At 35.7% G+C, this 24,431-nt stretch overlaps 1 protein-coding gene across 1 annotated transcript in view; it reads left to right on the top strand.

Moving 5' to 3' along the window:
- The first annotated feature begins 7,297 nt into the window (after positions 1 to 7,297).
- Positions 7,298 to 24,431, top strand: part of LOC149799643 (pleckstrin homology domain-containing family G member 7-like) — a 135,255-nt gene continuing 118,121 nt past the window's right edge. Inside the window, exon 1 of the mRNA XM_089958243.1 lies at positions 7,298 to 7,420. Within this exon, the coding sequence (XP_089814369.1) occupies positions 7,298 to 7,420 (123 nt within the window). The remainder of the gene's footprint in view (positions 7,421 to 24,431) is intronic.

Genomic DNA, 24,431 nt, shown 5'->3' with positions numbered 1-24,431 from the left:
GATTGCCAAACAGCGGGACAATCACTCAAATAGCGGCGGAAAATAAATCACAACAAAATCAAAAGAATAAGATGTATAAAAAATCGAAAACTTGAATTTTCAAGATAGCTTAATTACATATTCTTCAATTTTCTTTTTCGAGTTTGTAGCTGTCTGAGGAAGATTTTTGCTACTACACTTTCCTACATAATTGTCAATTTGCGTGTCGCATTTACTGAACAGATTTTAATGTTTTAACGCAGGTCTATATAATATCTCTTTTTGTAATTAAATTATATATATTTTTTTTCCAATTAGCATATTCCGACATCAAGAAACAGTTGTTCGTGACAGCCTTACAATGACATTCGAACGTAATATGCAACCACCCAACAAACAACAACAATAACAACAACAACAACAAAAAAACACCATAAAACAAAAAAAAAAAAACATAACAGAGGAAAAAGAACAACCCATATTGTATGACATCCAAGTGAACACACCAATAAATAGACAATTTAAATGATTATCTTTTCTACGGAATTTTTATTCCTCGAGATCAATGTTGAGTATTCGTGCTACTTTAACTCTGTTTTTTCTTTTCTTTCTATTGTCTCAGTTTTATTTAAATAAAAATGCGAAAAAGCGATACATTTTCGCTCCTTTGTAGACTTCAAGTGGCTCTTTTTTTAAATATTCTGGTAAGGTTTATATTCAAAAAGTAGAAGTAAAGAAGTTCAAAACGTGTGAAAACTAAACAAATTCATGGAACTTTTTGAAAATTTAATTAGGTCATCTACATACGAATAGAATATGACTATTAGATTTTAAAAAATGTTCTGCCACAAGCGGTTTATGCTTACTTTTGGTATCAATGTTTTATTTGTTTTTTAAATGTCCAATTGCAATATGTTTTACAATGTGTACAAATAAAAATAACAAACGGCTATAATGCCCTGAAAATCTAAGCAGGCCATCTACGTAAGCATAGAAAAATGTTAGCAAAAATTCATTTGTATACGTTGAATGGTTCTTTCCCATCGTTGCTAAAAATTTCTCGACACCGACATATTTGCAGAAGGCAAGTGAAGTTCATTTGAATTCTTTATATACAGTTGTGCCTGCTTCGATCAGATTTCATTCCTCTTTAGTTATTTTGATAACTTTCATCAGTGTAGAGTATACATTTTTTTCAAACGAGTTGTTGTTGTTGTTGTTGTAGGGTTTGACGCCAATTTTCAGCACACGATAGGTTATAAATGGCGGCCAGTATTATTGGTGGAGGAAGAACCCGGAAAAAAAACCGGAAAGAACCACCGACCCACGAGAAGCTACTGGCAAGCTTTCTCACGTACCCACATTAGCCGTTTCAAACAAGTATAGTTTCCAAAGTTTAAGTCATGCACTTGACTTTTTAGAACTTGTAGACCTTCGTTGATACAATAGATAGGAAGATTAAACTACTAATTGTTTATATGGATCTCAGTCTAATAATTGGACTTTAATTATTGGAGATATAACCATAATAGTTTATAGAATTTTATTTCTTCGTATTAACTAATGAATAAAAATAATAAAAAGAATTAAACCTAGTTTTGTATTAGCATTAAAAATATTAGTTATTAGATGGTCATTAACTTAACCAATAATATGTTGAGAGAATTTATGAAGTGTGTATGTGAGTGTGTTTGTGAAGGAAAGAAGGAAAGAAAGAAAGATATAATTTTGAGACGATCCCCCATTCTAACGAAATGGATTAACATCACGTCCCACTGTATACAATGTAATTTTTTTTCCAAGGTTTGACGAGCCTATAAAAAGAGTATGAATATAGTATGAATGAATGGTGATTTTTGTCATCAGATTTTGGTCTTATAGTTCAAATAACTTAAGCGAAGGGGAAACTAAAATATAAATAAAACTCTATTCTTAGAATTGCAACGAATATCAAGTGCGGAACGTTGTAGCTGCCGCAAAGGATTTATAACTTATTGCCTTTGTATGGCAAAATATAAACGAGTTTTTTTCTTCTTCTTCAGATTAATACTGCACGATTCTTGAGAATGAAGTGTTCATCCGAGAAAACGAGTTAATATTTTCCTATTCAAAAGCAGTAACCCTTTTATAATGTACTCATTTTTGTAATCTACATAAGGCTTAATTATCAAAAATACACTTCAGGAAACAAATTAATTGAATTTATGCTGTATTCCACACCAAAAAAAATATAAACAATAGTATATTCATCAATACACAATAACAATATTAATGCGCACATATCACAGCACAGTAACCTTTGAACTTAGGCAAGCTCTTTACATCGGTTTCAAAAAGAATATTCGTTTTGATCTACTTAAAATTGAAATTTAGAGTCATATTGTGAATGAATGCGCATGCATTTCCTTTTTATATTGATCCAGCTCTATTCTGCTTTTCTGATTATAATGGACTGGATTATTGGGTCAGTTCAGTGCAGTAAAGAAAATGGATTTCAGCTGAAAATGTAAGCTACTCGAAATTCCAGTAGTTTCGGTATGTATCAGGGTTTGTATAACATGTCGGTACATTTTGAGGAAATTCAAGACGCATAAAATGTAAGTATACTTATTGCCATTGTTATTAACAGCTAAATAAAACATGTTTATGCCCTGTCACTTGTATCTCGCTGTTGGAGGGACCCCAGCTATGACCTGTATCATACAGTGTCTTATATTGCTAGCCTAACATTGTATCAAAATATTTACAATTACAAAATTGAAAAGCAGTTGTTGTGTGACACTCCATATACCCAGCTGAAATAAGACTTTCTCGTCGTCTTGGATTATTGGCTCTGGGACTCTTGGTTTCCTACCGAAACCTTCAGTTGAATTTTTTCTCAAATCTAGTATTTTTACAGACTTGTAAAATGGTACGTTTCTGATAGATGTGCCATAGCCCTTGGCCTCAATAAGCTTTTCTATGCTATATTTTTATAGACCCTAGAAAGAACAATTCTATTTGCAAAATGTTACGAATATTTTACCTCAATAGTTGTTTAACTGATCATATCGGTATTTTCAATTACTGCGTATCTCACGTTTGTTGTTGACATTGCGAATATCACGTTTATTCGTGTGTTTCTTTGAAGTTTCGTTCTGACTCGATAAACCCGTCCACATCGTTAACTTTATCATCTATAATTTCATTCACAAACACATTTAATCATGGTTTGTTTAGAAGGTAGTTCCTAATACACTATACTATTTTATGCACACGTGTTGTGAACGTGCGTGCAATATCAAAGTGTTCAGTAACGTAAAATACTGCACGATTCTGACGATGTAAAAAAGTTACGGCAGGAAAAAAGGAGTATATAGTAATGCATAAAACGTTACATTTACCTTTTCATCTGCACTGGTGGTTTGTCGTTGAAAACGACAGCATGAGGACCTTCAGACACATTCATGAATATAACGAAATAAAAGTCGATACATATAGTGAAGTGATTAGTTATCCATTTTGATATAGACAACGAAAGGAGTTTGGCTTAGCCGTTATTTTCAACAAGTAAGTTAAATTACGTTTATTGATCTACGTTTAGCTCGACAATCTCTCTCTCTCTCTCTCTCTCTCTCACACACACACACACACACACACACACACACACACACACACACACACACACAATTACTGTTTTTCCATTTGACAAACAAGGTAACTGCCTGCCTATACCGAAACAAATTCAGGCAGCGGCATATTTTAAGGTATGAAAATCTGGATTTGCTAAAGTATGTATTTAATTTGCATGTAGAAATACTAGCTACAGTTTTTATATCATTTAAGGGGAAACTGGTCTTTAAAGGGTCTGGGTTTAAGGTTTTATTCATGAGGAGTGGTATTGCTTCTACTCTGACAGAGCCTGGGAGCTGCACAATCATAAATCCGTACACCCACCTATACCCACACTCACAAACACACACACGCGCGGGCACACACACACACACACACACACACACACACACACACACACATGAATACCTAACCAGCATTAGGGCGACGTATGTCACATGCACATGGCAGCGTTAGGGTGACAGAATGACATCATGTTGTGTAACATGAAACTGTCGCATATATTTGTGTATAAACTCATCAAAATAAATTATAATTCCTACTATTATATGCTCATTTTTTCTCCGTTAACTTTTCATTGTCAGAATCGTTCGGTATTTTACGATACTGAAGTCGCGCGCAACTTCATATTGCACTCATAAAGGAACTACTTTCTATTGTAAACAAACAATGGACGCAGATGGCCAGCACTTGTTGTGAACAAATCATGTACACTCACATAGTAGGCGGTTCGCGTTTTGGTTGATTACATTTGCTTCTGAATGACTAAAGCAGATGTTTCGTGGACTGCCAACACCAGCTGCCTTGCTACATTCCGCGTTAACTTTTTTGATAAAATGTTTCGGATTTAGGCGGGAGATGCCAGATTTCATAAAACTGCTGGACACCTACAGATAACATGCAAGTGACAAGGCATAAACTATCTTCTTTAGCTGGTAATAAGAATGGCAAAAAATAAACTTACAGTTTTACACTCTGAATTTCCTGTCTTAGTTCTGCAAATCCGAATTACATGAGCCATGTCATGGGTTCTCAAGTTTGATTACACAGTTCGAAAGTGTACTGTAATTTTGACTAAATTCCAAGTGCAATTACGTCCTCCTTACTGCACTCAAAATGAAATAAACATTAAATTCCATAACATCTTTACTTGCAGATATCAACACGCTTCTCCCTCGCTGCTTCAATCCGATGTATTTCATGTAGAATTTGCACAGATTAATCCAGTCCATAATCACGAAATTTCGTAGAATCGACAAAAAAATACCAAAATCTCTTAATTCCAGATCAGATGGAAAAGTTTTTGCAATGCTCATTCATTCACAATATGAAACTAAATTTAAATTTTAAGTAGACCAAAAACGCTATTTCCTTTCAAAAGGTATGTCTAGCGCACGACTAAGTTCAAATTTATCAGGGTGGAGTTATGTGTGCATTAATAATGTTGTTGCTGTGTAATGATGAATCTGCGCTTGTGTATTTAGTTTTGAATATAGCATACATGCAGTTACTTTGTTTCTTGTAGTGTTTGTTTATATAATTAGGCCTTAGGTATAATAAGAAAAATGAGCATATAATAAAAAGGTTACTGCATTTGTATGGGAAAATATGAACTCGATTTGTCGAATGGATATACTGCACTCCGAAGGTCGTACAGTATCCCATCCGAAAAACTCGTTCATATTTTCCCATACTAATGCAGTAACCTATAATTATCAAGCTTAACTATTTATGTTTAAAACAACAAAGTTTTGTTTTTAAACGAAAACACACGTTTGTCGCCTTGGTAATGCGTCACCTTAATGCCAAAACACAACTGTGATAGTCAAAAACATCCTTACGGCGACATAATCTTCACGCAAATATCCTGTCTAATCCAGCATTAAGTCGACCGTGTTGTTAAGGCCCTTATTGCCATACCAAACAAAACAGGAAAATGAAATTAAGACGATCAGTATCATAAACATTTAAACCTATATTACAAAGTCGGCACAATCAATTGCAAACGTTATTATGTTGAATTTTTGTTTTAAAGTGTCGCAGGGACCCGTGTAGATGGAAGACAGAAGGTGCACTATTATTTTAAGGCCATTCTTATTCTTTAATTCCTTCTAAAATATTGTGGTCATAAAAGTTTTTGGACCCATGACTAGATGAAAATAATTTCCCCCATCTGACCATATTGGAGTGTCCTCAAAAGGAAATTTGCTGAAATGAGTTAATAACATACGCGTTTTATCGGGTGATTAAAATTAATTTAGTGAAGCATGTCGATTATTCAGTCAAAGCAAGTAAATTTTCTATTTAATGTCAAGCGAATTGGCTATCAGTATGTATCATGGACTGAAGAAGCACATTTCTTGCTGTATCATGCGCGATGACATCTGTCTACTGTTTATGTTCTGCCTTGTTTTGAGTACATTCGCACAGAAAATATCAAGAGTAACATAATTCTCCTTCCAAATTCTAGGTACAAAAGCATAGAAAAATTGAAAGAAACAATATTTTAAATTTAAATTGTGTGTGTTTATTCCTGAATTTGAACCAAGGCCGTCAGTATGAATGATATCTACCTCTAAGCCTTGGTCACTGTGTAATTTTCCGAAGTTCATTTCACATAGCATTGAGAAATTTTTGTATCTGTAACTCTGTAAATTTTCAGGTCAGTCATCAAATATTTAAAAGTCCCTAATTAGTTTCACACGAAGCATTTAAAACGAATTAGGTACTTTTAGTTACATTTAATAACGCTGCCCTGAAAATTTACCGAGTTACCGATATGAAACTTTTGCGTTGCTATGTGGAACAAACTCTGAGGATTTTACCCGCGAGATGAAATATGTTATTCACTCAGACCAAGCAAAATTTTCTTTTTATTTTAAGCTCAAATGTATTGGCTAGAAATATGTATAACAAATTGATAGCAGATTTCCTGCGGTATCTCATGTGATGATGTCGGTGGTATTCCGTTTATTCTCATACGTTTTGTGAACGTTCGCACAGACGATTAAGCGGTAATATAATTCTTCTTTCCAAATCAACGTAAAACAGCACATAAGAAACGAAGAAAAAGTGTGAACATTCTTGGGTTCTAACCTTGCTCACCTGTATGTTAGACCGCTCTGTTTACCGCTTTCGTCGTTACATAATTGAAACAATTCACCACGGCTTAGCACAAATTAAAGTATTTAAACTTGTATGTTCGACGTTTTCATTGTAAAGTTGAAAAATACCTGAGATGCAAATAATGGCCATTTTGGATTGTCCTCTTGCGCGTTGTTGTTATTACGACATAAACATTTAATTGAGGTCACGACGACTCGTTGACCTGTCATCACTAAGAGCAATTTAAGCAATAATTTGAGGGTACAGAAACTGAATTATTTCTTCATTATTTTAAGAGTTGCATGAATAACATTACAATTTAAAGTACATGTATTTCACTGATGGTTTAAAGGTCGTCGAGTCTTATTTTATCCTTGTATAAGAAAATATAAATTGCACATCCAGCTGGTTGTTCCTCATCCAAAAACTTTACAGTGTTAGAAGAATCGCCATAATTACCCTCAAGTTTCTTTCAGGGAGTCGAAGTTATTCGCCTCGCATCGGAAAGAGATGATGATGTTTCGTATGATTGCCACTTGTGATGGTATATTGTGACATCATAAAGTTATTAATGATGTCATCACACAACGGCAGTTAAAATATGGCGACTTTTGCCAAGCCTTTTTATATGCTGCGGCAGAATATATCAGGGATGACCCAAGAGGTCATAAATCATGTGACTAAAGTTAAGACTAATAGAATTCTTGATATGCAGCAATATATAGTATGAAACACACACACACACATAAAAACACTGGTCAGAATTTGGTATCAAGCACGAGACATGAGGATGGAAGTTTCCTATACAACACGGATGCAAAATAAATGATTACCGTTGTATAAAAATTGAATAAAATATAAGGGTCAGAAATGTGTATTGTAAATATCAATACAACTTTACAACAGCAAAAGGACTCGTTGAAAGTTTCCTCACCTTAAGACAGAGCGTAAAAAGTTAGATTTGCACTGAAACTTTAAATTACGTTTGAACACACATCAGCGTTCATTTAACAGCGGTTGACTGCGCCCGAATTATGCACAAAATAATAACTAGCGCAATGATTTAACGAGGCAGAGAAGAAAAAAAACTTTATTGTATTGGATCTTGTTTCGAGCTAGAATCGATTTGACTTTCATACATGACAACGAGAAGATGAATAACTGCTTCTTCGATTTGAAATCGAACTACAGAATATGTACCTGTAGCCAGATGAATCGGTGTAATACGTATAGTTTCTGGTACACTGACTTCAACCGCAGCACGTTGTCGTCTTGTAAATGTGTTGTAATAATGGTTTTCTTCAATTATAGTGGAAGAATGTTCAAGCGATTATACAAATCTGGAAGCATTTGCCTGTTAGCGTGCTCTATGCTCGCAGTTTAAAAGGTCGTGCAATGAATTCAGCAGTTCCTTGATGAATCCTTCATATGCATTGATTTGAAATAGAACACTGTCACCCTAAGGACCAGGGTGTGCGCTTGACACAAACTTCCGCTCCTGTGGTGGAAATGTCCTATTCGACACTCGGAAAAACAATTACCTTTTCTCCCACATTCCTGGCTACAAGCTTAGATTAAGATCAAAATGGCACTCAGTCGGTACAGATAAAGCATAATATGGACAAAATTTATCATTAAAAATAAGTCCCTATTTAGAGACAGTTCTATTGTTTAGTTACACCGAAAAAGCTGAAAATAAGGTTAAAAGACAAAAGGTTAATAACAACTGAATAAAAGCAAGACAATAATGATTACACCAAGGAAAACGTTTCTTACGTCACGTGATGCAAGACAAGTCGTGTGATGAAAGAGACATTCCCGACCGATGATTTGCACTGCAAAATACGATCATACATATATGTCAACGTGAGAATAAGTTATTCCCCATCTTTTTTTTTTAAACCGGAAAACAACCACAACACACGCTGGTATGTGAGAAAGAATTATTCCCAAACGGTGTCCTACGCAAGAAATATGACCACACGTATACAGGAATGTGCGAAAATGCAGTCATGAATGCGTGTACGCTGGCATTTATTTATTTATCTAGTTGTTTCACTAGGTAGCTATAGAACTATTATGGGACACGTATATGTATAGTCTATCTGTCTTCTGATTTGTCAGTTTTTCTGTCTGTACATTTTCCAACAATCTACATACATTGTACCTATTATGAAAGACTTAATATCTAATCAAATGCAGGCACATATATTCCGTGTTGTGTGAACATTACTGTTATTTTTCTCCAATAAGCAAATGCAGTATTAATACTGAAAACCGCACATCAAAGATGTCTGCATTTCCTCACCATCGTGCACTACCCACTTCACTTCCTCTTTTAATGATTTACTTCTACAAGTTTATTTTCAAAGATTCATCTAATTTCCTTTCGAAGTGATCAAAACGTTTATAAGATATAGATTATATTTGAAATTTTAAGACCGTTCAGCATGCTATCAATTATTGCATTTGTATAAGAAAGTAATACAATATCTATTCATCCCACATGCTGCTGATTTAGATGGACGACGTGTTTATTTTGGGAGGTTCTTTTTAGCTGGAGCAATGTATTCATACTTAAGCGTTACCACTTTTTATTTATTTATATGCTTAATTATCTCTAGGTATAAGCCCGTATCTCTATATCCGTTTGTCTCTCTAACTGTCCGTCTGTGTATTGCTCTTGAAACAGTTATGTTTCAGATAAACACATAACACTGAAAACGAATAGGACATGTCATCAACGTGATGTTTTGGACCTCTTTTTAGGTATATTACAAATAGGGGAAATTTTGTATATCAATACGTATAACATATTCCTTATACGAACTTTATTACAGCAAAATCCAATTAGTGTAACCCATTGTAAGCAGTGTCGGTTTAACCACTAGGCGTCCCAAGATTTGGAGCGCTCCAAAAGCGGTGCCCGAAAATATTTTTGGACACTGTTGCTGGAGAACCAGTGAATAAAAAAGAAGAGAGCGTCGTTGAAAGTGCATTTTAGCGTTTCGTTCTCTAGTACATTACAGCTATAGTCTACTCTAGCTCTGCTACCGCCCACTCGCCCAATATTATCAGCTGGCGGCTCAACGTTACAAAATAATAAGTGCGGTCAGGCCCATCCCTAGGATGTGCGGGGTCCAAGGCAGCAAGCAATGAGCGGGACACCCAAGCATACAAATTGCATTGCGGAGTTGATTTCCTGAAAGCACGGGGCCCAAGGCGGTTGCCTCGTTCGCCTTGCCCTAGGGCCGGGCCTGAGTGCGATCACACGTATTCATTTTTTGAAAGCTTATAATAAGACAATAAGCGATTACCCGAGGTGGTGGTGGGGGTGCAAGGTGGAAGGTTCGCCTAGGGCACAAAATACCCTTGCACGGCTCTGATGTTTGAGCACACACATTATTCATAATAGTGACTTAGAAATGTATGTATTTTTATGTGAAGCTCCACCTCAGCTTTCCCCTAAAGTCTGAGTCAGATCACACAAATCTTAACCAGAATTCGAGTTCCACTATCGCCCAGTCAAAGAAAGTAAGAAAAAAAAACTGTCAAAAGTAACACGAATAGTGATTGATCCAAACAAATCTCAAACTACAGAGTGGTGTGATTTCCAGATCATTCCCTGTCGCCCATGAAACTACGAATACAATTTTGATTCGGATTCAAGTCGTCTAAAGTTACATACCACAATCCCTTAATAATTGCAATGGCATTAGTTGGTAATGGTAACTAAGATTTCCATTGGTCAGAATATGGCCACGTGATCAAAATAAATTGCGTTTATTTCTGTATAAACTGTGAGAACTACTTTTCTAATAAAACCCACTTCTATAAATAGAGTCACGTGTACAGCAGAAGATAAACACCGCCAGTGCAGGCATACACGACGTAAGCATCAAAGGAAAAGAACATTCTTACAATTTTTTGTAAGCCTTCGGGCGTTATTTGCTGTGTGACACTTCAACTGACGGTTTGTACCACGGTAAACTCAGGAAAAAAACAACATTAAACTCTTAAATATTACGAAAATTTGACGTGGATGATGAGATGCAAATAATAAGAATACAGGAGCTGGATTACGAAAGCTTGAAGTTTTTGTAATTTTTTTGTGGCCGCTTCGAACAGCGAAGACCCAGTTCTAAGAACGCATTGATCTTCATCGCGTGATGCGCTGGATAATCAGGTTCTACGCTGTTTGTTTTAACTTAATCATCAAGAGAGCAAACATTGTAGACCCTGATGCGACGGAATATTAACGTATACAATTATCGCAGCTGGATGCGTAATATGCACGAACACCGGCCGAACTCTAATACTGGCTTATTTAAGGTTATCTGTTTGCCAGAAATGTTTTAAAAAAGTAATCCGAATTTTTTGTTGTGTGTGTGTGTGTGTGTGTGTGTGTGTGTGTGTGTGTGTGTGTTAATAATCATAACTATTATTTATTGTTTTCGTTTTTAACTAAATAGATGGTAGCGACATCCGATTTAAGGTAGCAATGGCCATTGACGTTGCTACTAAAATGGTTTTGAATACCAGAGAGATTTACACTGATTGTTTATGATAAAGCCTGATTTAAAGTGTTAAAGTATCAATAATTGAACATTTGTTTGTGTCATGTAATTGCCTGAATGTATTCCTGAAGGACTGCTAAGTCAATTTTTTTCACCACAGAACGATCATTATCGTATCAAAAATGCAATATCGCAGGAACTTTCTTTGACTCCCAGAGGAAAACATGGTACATTGATTTGTAGAGATGGACATCTACCGACTATATAAAGGATATCAACAAATATTCTTGTAGAACCAAAATATTAAAAATAAAAATAATAGTTACACAATTCAAGGATTCCTGTAATCATATAGATTTTCTTTATAGTCAGAATGAATGCATTATACGAATTTGGTTGTTGCACGGTACCCTTGATTGCAATTTATGTTGTAAGGATACTAAACAAAGCAGTAAACAGTATATGTCTAGTTTTGCAAGATTACGGGTATTGAAAAGAAAATGGAGACATACCTGACAGGTTAAGTTGAGATCACATCCACATCAAATATCCGCACTTTCTGAGGATTCAACCCCTTCATGTTCACCTCCTCATCCTCATCAAACATTATCCCAAATACAATCGCCCTCCTTCAGTCGGTGTAGATTGAGGTAACGTTGCAAGAAAGAGAGTACATTTATATTACCAATGAAAATGTGACTTCTAAGCACGACACCCCCCTCCACAGTAACGGCCTTAGCAAACGCAGGGCCCGATTTTGATCATTTTGTCGGAGCCTCGTGCTCCTAACGCGTCCCCCTGTCAGCACGGATTTTGGAAATATAATTTTAAACACGTTTTATATGATATTGAACTTAAATTGCCTTCCATCGCTTAAAATTAATTTCTCTCTAAAGATACATTTTTGAACAAATTACTAACGCGCGAGGCCCCTGTGAGCGCAATGGATGATTGGGCCAACTCGGTCAAATCGGCCTACTGCCATCCTGCCCCTTTACACCCACATCAATGGTTCGTAACTTTCATTGCCATCTTACTCATCCTTGTGAAACATAATACGAAATAAATCTTCCTCAATCGATTTAAAACCGACTGACGGTCAACCCGGGTACATGCAATGATACACGTAGCCGATAACAAATATATACAAATAAAGTAAAGCTGAAATTATTAGGTTGAATCAATTTGTATGTGTTGGCAAAATTCTCTTGTGAAATGTTGCTAACTGTAACCGATATTTTGTGCTTATGCCTTGACTTATTTAAGGCTTGCGTTGAAAACTATTTGCAGGGAATTCATACTTTTTAAAAGGTGAGGCAGGGCATCCGTACTCTATGAACATGTGTCTAGATCTTTTTGCTCTGAAATTTCATGTCTGTATTGATATGGTTTATATAGTAAAATGTCTCAGAAAGTTCGTGACGCCAAAATTTTAAGTTTTATTTTTTGCGCATCAATCTGAGTGACGGAACTTAGGGGTTTACTTTAATTTCCTCAATTTCCTAAACAAGGTCCATAACTTCCATTTGGGAGATCGGTGTTGTTTCCGGAAAATCTATTTTGTACGAACGATATAGACAGGACAGTTAATGATATGTTAGAGATGTCTAAAAAACAAAACATAAAATCCTTTACCAGATTTATGCAGCTGAACTTAAAACAGATACATACAGAAGCAGTATGGCGGTCGTTGTTAAGAAGTGAAAGAGCCGACTACGTTATTAAGCTTCTTAAGTTTGCGAGTATTTTAAACTGCATATGTATTGATGATATTTTATAACGTACTGTATAGCCAACGTAGCTACAGGTTGCAGTATTGATACCTATTTTTTAATTTCCCTTTTTTTATGTGCTTGTTACTAGAGTCGTGGCATTTCATTTAGTTTGTATTATACATATCATGGCAAAATAATCTTTAGAACGTATAGTATGCGGATTTTCTTCAACATGAAATGCTAACAGACAGACCTTAATAACTTGTTTGTTTATCTATAAACCATTTTTTAAATTCCTGAATTGTTCTATCAAAAATTACTGCCGATAAAAGATAAGATTAATCGAAGAGAGCTGTCAATAATTTTACACTTGTCTACTATAATCACAAGGCCGCGTTGTATTGGGATTGGAAATTCAATTATTGAACACTTCGTCTTATTTGATCTCATGACCGCGTTATATTCTGATTGGAAACGCAGTCATTTTCAGAATAGATTGGTTATTATCGCATTAAGTGTACGATCAATACGGAGGTTTTCCGCTGACTTTGGAAAATGCTGCATACTGGTAAACAAAAACAGCCGTCTCATCACACACAGACAGACAGACAGACAGACAGACACATACACACACATACAGACACACACACACATATATACATACATACATACATACATACATACATACATACATACATACATACATACATACATACATACATACATACATACATACATACATACATATACACACACCTTGTTCTGATATACACATTCAGATAGAATATTTCTCTTGTTATCTTCATATTTTCAGCATGGTTTTAGTTCTCGTGCCCAATTGTTTCATGCTAAACATAAATCATACCAACAAAAAAACAAACAAAATATGAATGACATTGAAAACGCGGTTTTTTACAAATGAAACAATCTTTATACATGCGGTTTTAAATTCATTTCTGAATTTAATTATGTATAGGCAGTGTGTGGTAAGAGTAGGAATCAGGACTGTGGGCAAAATTCCTAGTTCATATTAACATCTTCCTACCCCACTCCCACCCCCACTCCCACTACCCAACCCTCCTCACACCATCCACCTTCACCCCCACCACCCTTTGACAATTAGGGGGTACAGAACAAGTCCAGTGCGAATTCCTGCATGGCATAGGAGGCGAATATTGGAGGCAACGTATTTGTTCGGGGATGCGTCCGGTGATGATGTTCAATCTGTGATGGTCTTGAACGTGTTTAAACGAACGTGGTTTGTATTTATTTGGGGGTGGGGGTTGACCTAGCTTCAGGAACTCCTAACAGCGTAATCCGGTACTGAATATATCATCGGATACTGAACAACTTGTGGCTTTTCATTTTATGCTTTTTTGTGAAGAATTTCAGTGCTCAACAAGGCTTAGTAATTTAAGGAAAGGTATCTCGATATTTCGATATCGCTTCATCTCTCAAATTTGCAATTTGCACATCAATGCATGTTACAGTAATTAAATTTTGATTACATTTTATCCTTGTTGCTAAAATTAAATAGTTTAACGAATGTATTTTGTATCGCCCATATTAAATATTCAGTGATTGGCACAATACATTAAATCACGGAAACGATGGCTGTTCCTTAATTTCCTCAATTGTACGGAATACGTCATGACGTTCAGATAGGAAATGAATATAATTTCCAGGAAGGATCTCATTTTACGGACAAACTGCACGAGGCTATTCAGCACGAGTTTATTTATATTTTAAGTATTTCAAATCAATTCAGTTATTAATCGCCGGTGCCATTTCAACCGTCCCTTAAAGTAAAACCCACATAAGTTGGAAAGACATAAGGAAGACATTTCTTTTAAAGGGTATTGTTGCTCAATAAAACTACAGGAATGCCAACCCATGGCGTTATTGCTCTACTATATTACACGGTACCAAGCATAAATTGGGCCTTAACGTGGTTCAAATATTTTAGAAAAGAATGGTATTTTTTCTCATGTAAATTATAGTATGCATTTATATGATTGTTTTATTTACTTTTTTATATGCTTCAACACAAAATGATGGGATTAGGTAGGTTACAGGAGGTAAATATAGGCAGCCTTTCCCAATGACGTGAGACAGATATTTGGATGTCCAATTTTTTATTATTCAATGTATATTCACATTACAAAGAATTTAGCACTCTAAGCATAATATTAGTATGTGATAAATTGTAAATGTCAGTCTTTTATGAAAATTTTGGGTTACACTTTAGCAGTGGAAAGAAGAACAAGAAAAATTAACATAAATAATAAAAAGAAATTTAGAAATTTTAAAGACACTATTTACACTATGAAAAACTGAACAATACAGTAAGGTACACATCACTTAATAAGATAAAATTTATTTGAAACGCTGTCCGGATATATCTCCCGCAACTTCTCTCAATCCAGGCTCTCATGACTTTTGTTGTTTCTTGGCACTAGTCATTTCGTATCCAAATGCTACTTTCTGTACCTGACGCAAAGCTTCATTGGCAACATTGTTTATCTTCAATACAGTAGACTATTTCTAGATTTCTACACAAAGAGCTCATGTGTTAGACAACACATACATGTCTAATTAGGAAGTGGCTTAATTCATATTGGTTGTCTGAATGTCATCCGTGTATTGTACTTTAAATTCGAAATTGTAGTTAGGTCAACAAGCGATTTGTATCACGGAATGAACATTGCTGCTGGATGTTGCCATCCAGTCTTTGCCAGACTTTAGTGGCTTTACGTATTGGTGACAACTTAACTGCTCAATTCAGAAAAGAAGATTGGAAGATTAGACTAACTTTACCCACGAGCCAGCCAATAAATAAAATGCATCTCTGTATCTTTTTTGCGTTCGTACCACCGTCTTCTACTTGTGAGGCTTCAGCATTCGGATATGACGTCATGCATCTCCTGAGATGGCACTTTCTTTTCGCGAACACCACAGCCTGCACTAATTTATTTAATTGGAAATGCAATGACATTGATGGCAAATCAAAACGAGGCTGATGCTGGCATCAAACAATTGCCTGCATAATTGAAATTTGTCAGTGCAATTTAAGGAGCAGCTTCTGAATGAATGGAATATTAATGTTATTCTGTGTGGAAAGGCATAATTTTTGTTGGCATGTAAACTCCTGTTCTCCATTATGTCATGTTTTGCATAGAACGTGATTAAATCAAATGTTTTCTAAATAAGCATTGAAACAAAAGAAACGAAGAGAAATGATGTGTCGTTTGTTAAAATTGTAGCATCGCAAATTGTTCGATTTGCAAAATAATTTTCGCATTTGTTGTTAATTTGATGATATGGAGCCTTCATCCAGCCCATTGAATGCGGCACAACCAACAATAATACGCATTACAGGAACGGTCCATGTAAAATACTGTTCGCTAAAACATTTGGGAGTTCAACACCTTCCTTCTGTGTTTTCAACAAAAGATTGCAATAACCTAATAGCATGGACAGATCGCATCTTCGCTAGTCAAGGTTCCAATATGATAACCCTATCTACACCATCTACACCTTGGCTAGCGAAGATGTGACAGATCGATGTAGGGAGTGTATGTATGCACGTATTAGGATTCAATTGTACGTCAGCGCTTTTAAGCTATGTAGTTGTTGATGAAAGGTAGAGTCCTAAAAATGTCAATATGAAGAATTGAACCATTCTCTTTGAATATAATCCCTTCCAATATAAAAGGAAAACACGGAGTTCTACAATATAAAGGTGTAAATACAACGAATTATATCAACCAAATAAAATAGGGAGATAAAACTTTCCATAAAACAAACATGCTTTTGTCGGGAGGGAAAGGGAAAGGGCAACATGATTCGATAGCTAATAAGTTATTTTATTTATTAGCAACTAACATAAAAGGTCAGATATATTGTTGCTACCTACAAGGTAAAATAGTATTGTGCACATAAACTTCTACTATAGAATATACCTGTAGAGCAGACGTATATTTGTTTGATTCGCATTAAAAGTCACGACAGGTATTTGCACTGAGTTCTTATTGCTAACACTTTTTGATTGATTAGCCAGAATTATGTCAGTGCCTGGCAGAAGTAGAAAATGAACTATCAATTTTAACTTAGCCGTTACCTTCATGCCTATCTCGATTATTATCAGATTTACTGTCTTCATTATCTGCCAATCGATATTAAACATTAATGAGCATTATTACTTATTATGTTCTTTTGGTATTTGTCAGTTAGACAGTACAGAATTACATTATGTATAAAAGTAATCCCTAATGAAGCACTACTAAAGTTTGATATTCACCGTGTTCTAGACAGTCCCTCGATAATTCTCCGTGGATGTTGCAGATTTGCATATTCTGTAAGCATCGGTAACTGTAAGGGTGTAATAAACTTCCCTTTACTGATGATCGCTTGGAAAATGTTACAGTATTTATGTTTCTTTTACAAATTCATTTTTTTACAAGTTAATGATCCAAGCGATCAAAATCACTTAAACATATATGGGCGTGCATTTTTGTTTCAGCTTTGGTTTGTTGAATATATATTCCCATGTAATTCGGGAGGATATATATAACTGTCGCTGAGTCCGTTGGTGTGTTTGTCCGTCTCTCCGTAAACATATCATATCTGGAACATAAATCTGAAGCCATTAATGGAAGCTCTGTGTAACTTGACATATTGGAAAAGGGGTCATGAAGTGACATTTTTAATTTTCCGTTTGTCTGTTCATAAATCCATCCACTATTCACACAATGGTTTCCAGAGCAGAACTCCAAAACCAATAATATATCCTAATCAACCCTGGTAAACATATCAGACTACTGATGTAGACCTTCCTTTTGATGCTCACAGTTCTTCATTTTCAATATTGTTTAATGATTTTGTCTCTTTGTTTGTCAATCCATCCATCCATCCTATATCACTGTATATTTCTGAGCAAAGTTTCAAAACCATTCTCTATGGAAATTTGTTACACTTAATTGACTTCTTGCGTAGGTGCGCCATTTGCTAATCACAATTTTTCGGTTTTAGTGTTTGTAATATTTTCCTCGTTTTGTTTTTATCCACACATTCTTATCCCAAAACTGTTTAAGACATATCTATGAAATATGGTACACTGATAAGGCTAGTGTTTTAGATAGGCTCTTTGCTGTTCTCAGTTCTGAAATAAAGGGAGCTGGACCATAGGGTACTTGCTGTAGGAGTCTTAGCATCAGCATGAGTCTTGGGTACGGGCTGGGGGGGGGGGATATTCAATCTCTAGGGAACTCTTGTAACAATTGCATAAGCAATTATATTCTTCCTAACGTGAAAAATACCCACGTCATTGAACGCCGAATCTTTCCTAGAGAGTTCATAGCGTTTCGATACGCTTAGGTAACAAGTGTCGTCACGTAGATGACACAATAAAGTAATGAAAATATTATTTCAGACTGAACAGTAAACTTTCATATTGCAATAAGGAATATGATGTACATTCAGGTCGCATATAATGTAAATATGAACGATTCTGTGATCACAAATATATTTATAATAATTTCTATCCTTTTTAATTTTCTTGAATGCAATTTAGATACAATTTATTATTTAGCAAGAAAGGAAGGTAAAAAAGAAATGAAAGTGCATGTTGGATATTGTGATCTCACATGAAACACATGAGCTTGCAAGCTCGCCCCGTTGTACTTCGGTCCAGCAAACACTCTCCAACAGTACTACTGTATAATCGTTAAAAATCATTTTTGTTGCATCTAAATTATTATTACTAACGAACTTTCAAAGCTATGTAGTTTGTTTGTTTGTTGTTGTTGTTGTTGTTATTGTTTTTTTGGTTTAGTTGACTTTATATTTAGAAAAGTCCCTTCATATTCAACCCTGAGTTGACAATGGATATTGAGATGAAAACTTGAGGAAAAGCGTAAAGTCCTTGAAAAATTACACTCTGTAACCTAACTAGGAATAAAGTTTGATTCATACAAATATTCGGCATTGTCTAAGGTTTCATCAGTTTTCAAAAACATTCAAAATTTCGATAGCTTATATCACACAAACCACCTGCAGAACAGCGTAGTATTTTGAATTGTCACAAAAACCATTAGCACAAAAGCGTAGTATTTCGAGTTGCCACAGAAATCACTAGCATAATACCGTAGGATTTACAAATCTGAGAATCTTTGCCAACTCTTAAACAAATACCTCACGTTAAAAGCGTAGAAACTGCTTGAAATGCGTTTCTTTTTTCCTTCGTTTCATGTGATACTCCAGAAGACTATTGTATTGATATTTGCGAGAGCGACCATTATCCACAACACTGCCTGTCAGCCATTTCACTTATTTCAAAAGTGACCAAATCACTACGTCTCTTCAACAAGGTGTCACGACTGAGAAATACTATTATTGAAAATGTACTTTTACTCTTCTGGAAATAATGTTTGGACATTGCATGTGGCTTCTAGCACTCCGGATCGTATTAAAACAATTTTTTTTCAAAGTGTATGACATTAAAGATGAAATTAATTTTTTCACTGAATTGAAGAATGTATGAAAATATACTTTGGACTCACATTGATATGGGTAGTTCTCAAGACAATACAATTTTAAGGTTGTAACCGAAGAAACAGGATAACAATGCTAAGATTTTTCCCTAAAAGAAAGAATGATAAATTTCTTTTGAAATCTTTCCTGATTGAAAAGTACAAGCTGTATAAAAGATAAGGAATAAAGCTTGTAGATCTACGCGATTGTGTGTTAGTTTTCATTTTTGCTGTACAAAATGTATTTTTACACATAGCAATTACTGAATAACACGATGAGCTTCTCGTTCTCCCCCCCCCCCCACAACAATGTATGACAAACAGCAGTTATTGACAACACATTGGACTTCATATCGTAAATGGTGTCGTGATTAAAACAGTTTCGTTGCATCAGAAATACCAAGTGAGTCGATACGCGGACACCTCAGATGAAGCAATTTTCCCTGAAAATCACTTGCGAGAGAAAAACATGTGCAGTTGTTTGCCGCCAATCTGTCCGTACCATAAGAAACTCAATTTACTATACTAATTGACCAGAGGGGATTATTTTCCAAATCTTTCTCGTAAATACCTGTCAGTCAAAAAGAAGTTTCATTACAATAGTTGCAGATACTGATGGAAAAAAAATATTCAGAAAGCAGTTGACACGCTATGTTTTTGAAGAATATTAAAGAGGACCATTAGTATGTAAAGTAGTGTGTGTGTGTGTGTGTGTGTATGTGTGATTAGGATTTTTAACGTAGCATTTAACAATTTTTCAGTCATATCGCTACGATGTCTACAGTGTGACAGTTTATAGTGATGTCTAGCACTGGGGCATCATGCCGCAGACACGTAGCATGATGTCCCGCCCAGTCATATTATCCTGTCCTGACACCAGGCCGACCAGTCCTAACACTAACCTCTTAATGCTGAGCGCCAAGCGAGGCAACTGTTAGTACCATTTTTTGTAAGTTTTTGGTATGACTCGGCCGGGGTTCGAACCCACGACCTCCCGCATCTGAGGCGGACGCTCTAACCACTAGGCCACCGGAGCAGTCATGTAAAGTAATACCACTGGAAAGGAGTATGAGATAGAAAGTTCCTTATATGGTATGAAAAGCTTGTGGCAGGTTTTTTGAAAAAGTTTCCCGAATTTTCAAGTTCGCATTTGCAAAATGAACGTGTACTTAGAAGCAATCATTACATTACGTCGTCACACACACACACACACACACACACACACATATATATATATATATATATATATATATATATATATATATATATATATATATATATATATATATATATATATATATATATATATATATATATATATATATATATATATATATATACACACACACACACACACACAAGATATACCGGATAAATTTCATCGTGTGATACGAAAAACGTGATGATATTTGAACGAGTGGCGAAGACACGAGTTAAAATATATCGGTTTTCGGTATTTTCGCAGGGAAAGACAATTTTCTTATTATTATATACCTAAGTTGCTCCAGCTCGAAGCTTTGAAGATAAAACTCAAGGTCAACACCCAAACCCCCTTTTCATAAATTTGCCTCACTTGTATAGGTCAATCATATGAACATCAGAGACGTACGAGCGGTAGGATTGGAATGATCTAATCTGTCGCAGATATTTTTCTAAAATATTTGATCAAATCTGATTACAAAAAGCAAGACCGGTTCAGTAATCCATCACAGCGTGCTAATCATTGTTGCCGACGAATTAAGGGGAAATAACTTCATAGAGACGTGAACGGTCAGTTTCTTCAGTAAAATTTAAAGTTCCATGTCAAACCGCTCCGGTGCACTAGTGGTTAAAGCGTCTGCCTCGGATGACGGAGGTCGCGGGTTTGAACCCCGGCCGAGTCATACGAAGGACTTATAAAAATGATACAAACAACTACCTCGCTAGGCGCTCAGCATTAAGAGGTTAGTGCTAGGACTGGTCGGCCTGGTGTCAAGATAATGTGACATAGTGGGACATCATACCACATGTCTGCGGCATGATGTCCCAGCCCTAGATATCCGTATAAACTGCCACACTGCAGACATCGTAGCGATATGACTGAAAAATTGTTAAAACTACGCTAGAAATCCAAATCACACACACTAAATTTCCATGTCTGAAAAGTCATGCAGTTTCTGTTTATTTGTTCTAGCTCACAAAGTGCTCGTTTTTTTGTTCGTTCTACAGGTATAACATTGGCACACACAATCAAGCGTCGCATGGCATGATGGGAAATCTTATATTTTCACATGCAAGAGTAAAGGTGGCGCTCACCAGATAATATGTACTTTTGAGAGAGTGACGTATGTAAGGTGAAGTAGTTCGCATTTAAAACATGCACAGTGGAGAGAATGTTGGCATACCTCTATGCTACATTAATGTAATGTGGATGATATTTCTTTTGGATATTGTACTTTTGGAAATTTTACATGATTTAAGCACACTGCTAACTAAAATGACTGCTCCCTTGTGTTAAAAAATCAGTCTGAATTAGTCTAAAGTACACTATACATAGCAGCTATTAAAATAGGGAAAATGAATTTTGCCAGACTAGACAATACCAGCTTCTGAAAGTGCAATGAATGAATTACCAAATATATAAAATGTAAAAAAAGTTATCGGCTCTTTTTTATACAATTTACCTCTGAATTTCAGGAAGTGAAAATGACCAAGTAGAGCTAGCACTTTTTTGAAAGGTGCACATTTGAAGTAAGGCCAAGCTGTATACTCTATAACCCATAGTACACCCATCAATCATACACCAAAATAAAGGGAATTAAAGGCTCTTTGCATTATACTTAAGATATACAAGGTCTTTTTTAAATAGCCAGTATAACCAGTGAGGAAAGCCGGGGACATTCTTTTTCTTTAAAATCCTAACCCTATGCAAAATGCGAAACTGTATAGCGCCACCAAAAGGATACTAGTATATTTTTCTCACATGACAATATAGGAATGAACCAGCATAACAGTTATTTCACCAATAAATTTCGATATTTAGCACTTAAGTATATAATAAAATCACTTATAAGCAGAGTGTCAAACACTTTACAAAGACGTACATAAATTATGACACAGCTTTCACACCTCATGTGACACCTTGGCCAGCCTCTTTTTGAGTTGTCCTTTCAGTCAATTTTGCATTAAATTTTGGCTTTTAAAGGGTGAAAAGTCAGCAATAACATTGCTCGAATTGCTGGCTCGTGGCTTACGATTTCCGCATTTTTCTCTGCTTTCTGCGAATCCGTATGAAAACGAAGGAAAAATAGGAGAATTTAGTTCTGCAAGAATGCTGCATATGTCAGCTTTATGTGGTAGTCGAATTTCCGGATAGGCGAGAGCGCCACCTGCGGAGCATTTTGTTTAAGTACATCATGATGCTCTGAACTCAGAGATTAGATGCAATGTCATGTCATTGCTACTTCGGTCTCTTCTTAATAATGTAAAAGAAAAAGGATGAAAATTTTTATAAACCCAAAAACAAAGAGAAAAAAATAAAAATCAACAAAACATATATACAAGACAAATCTTGGGAAATCGTTAGCGATTTATGAACCCCATAAATAGGCCGCGTAGAATTTATTTTTCGTAAAGCCGGATTCATCGTATTAAGTATCATGCTAATATGAAAATCACTCCCCAAAATAAGCTTAAATGTATGTATTTGACAAGAGGAGTCTGTGATGTGCAGATCTGATGAATTCCAAAATACTCATTCAGTTATTATTTTCTGGACAATTGGTGACATAGTTCTTTTCTATATAATGAATTTTACTTAGGGATGGAGATTCAACTAAAAGCAGCGCAAGTAAAACACTCCAACATGTAACGCTTTACGTGATTTTGATTCCTTGGACCCTTAACTATATAAAAATGTCAGTGTTTTTCTTGAGAAAGTTAAATATTCTTATTTCAAAAGTTATCATCCTTACGAGAAAGATGTAAAAGGATTTTACAAAGTTACAGCAGGGGTAAATTCGCAATATTCTGCTTTATAGTTTTATAGCTGAGTGTCCGAGTGTCCAGAACTTTCCCGATATTTATCTTGATAAAGGGTAACTAGGTGAGTGTTACTTTATTACGGACAGTGTGTACTTTGAACCCTTCGGCTTTACAAAAACATTTCCTCCAATCCATAATGCGAAACCGTGAAATGGTTGATCTTATTTCATTATTTGTCACAGAAAGAATTTTTTGGGGGAAATATGATTGATTACTGTTTAAAGGCACGCCATCATATGAAAAACTATTTAGTGCGAAGGCAGTGGGAATAAAGGCAGTTAGTGAGTCTACGTGGCTTCCCTCATAAACATGAATTTGAGCTCAATACTATTCACGCCCCTGTCATTAATATCCACTGACCACGCATGCGTGGTTATTTCGTGGGTTTTCCTATTGTTAATATCCACTGACCACACATGCGTGGTTATTTCGTGGGTTTTCCTATTGTTAATATCCACTGACCACACATGCGTGGTTATTTCGTGGGTTTTCCTATTGTTAATATCCACTGACCACACATGCGTGGTTATTTCGTGGGTTTTCCTATTGTTAATATCCATTGACCACGCATGCGTGGTTATTTAATGGGTTTTCTTGTTATTAATATCCACTGACCGCTCCGGTGGCCTAGTGGTTAGAGCGAGTCATATCAAAGACTTACAAAAATGGTACTAACAGCTGCCTCGCTTCGCGCTCAGCATTAAGAGGTTAGTGTTAGGACTGGTCGGCCTGGTGTCAGGATAATGTGACTGGGTGGGAGACATCGTGCTACATGTCTGTGGCATGATGCCCCAGTACTAGACATCACTATAAACTGTCACACTGCAGACATCGTAGCGATATGACTGAAAAATTGTTAAAGCTACTACTTTAAATATCCATATCAAACACACTGGCCACGCGCGTGGTTATTTTATGTGTTTTCCTACTATTAATATCCGTTGACCACA

The sequence above is a fragment of the Sinohyriopsis cumingii genome, chromosome 5 (genome assembly GCF_028554795.1).
Source record: "Sinohyriopsis cumingii isolate HCF-2022 chromosome 5, ASM2855479v2, whole genome shotgun sequence".
Taxonomy (NCBI): Eukaryota; Metazoa; Mollusca; class Bivalvia; order Unionida; family Unionidae; genus Sinohyriopsis; species Sinohyriopsis cumingii.
Note: the sequence above shows the minus strand (reverse complement) of the source record. Positions and strands in the feature narration are given on the sequence as shown.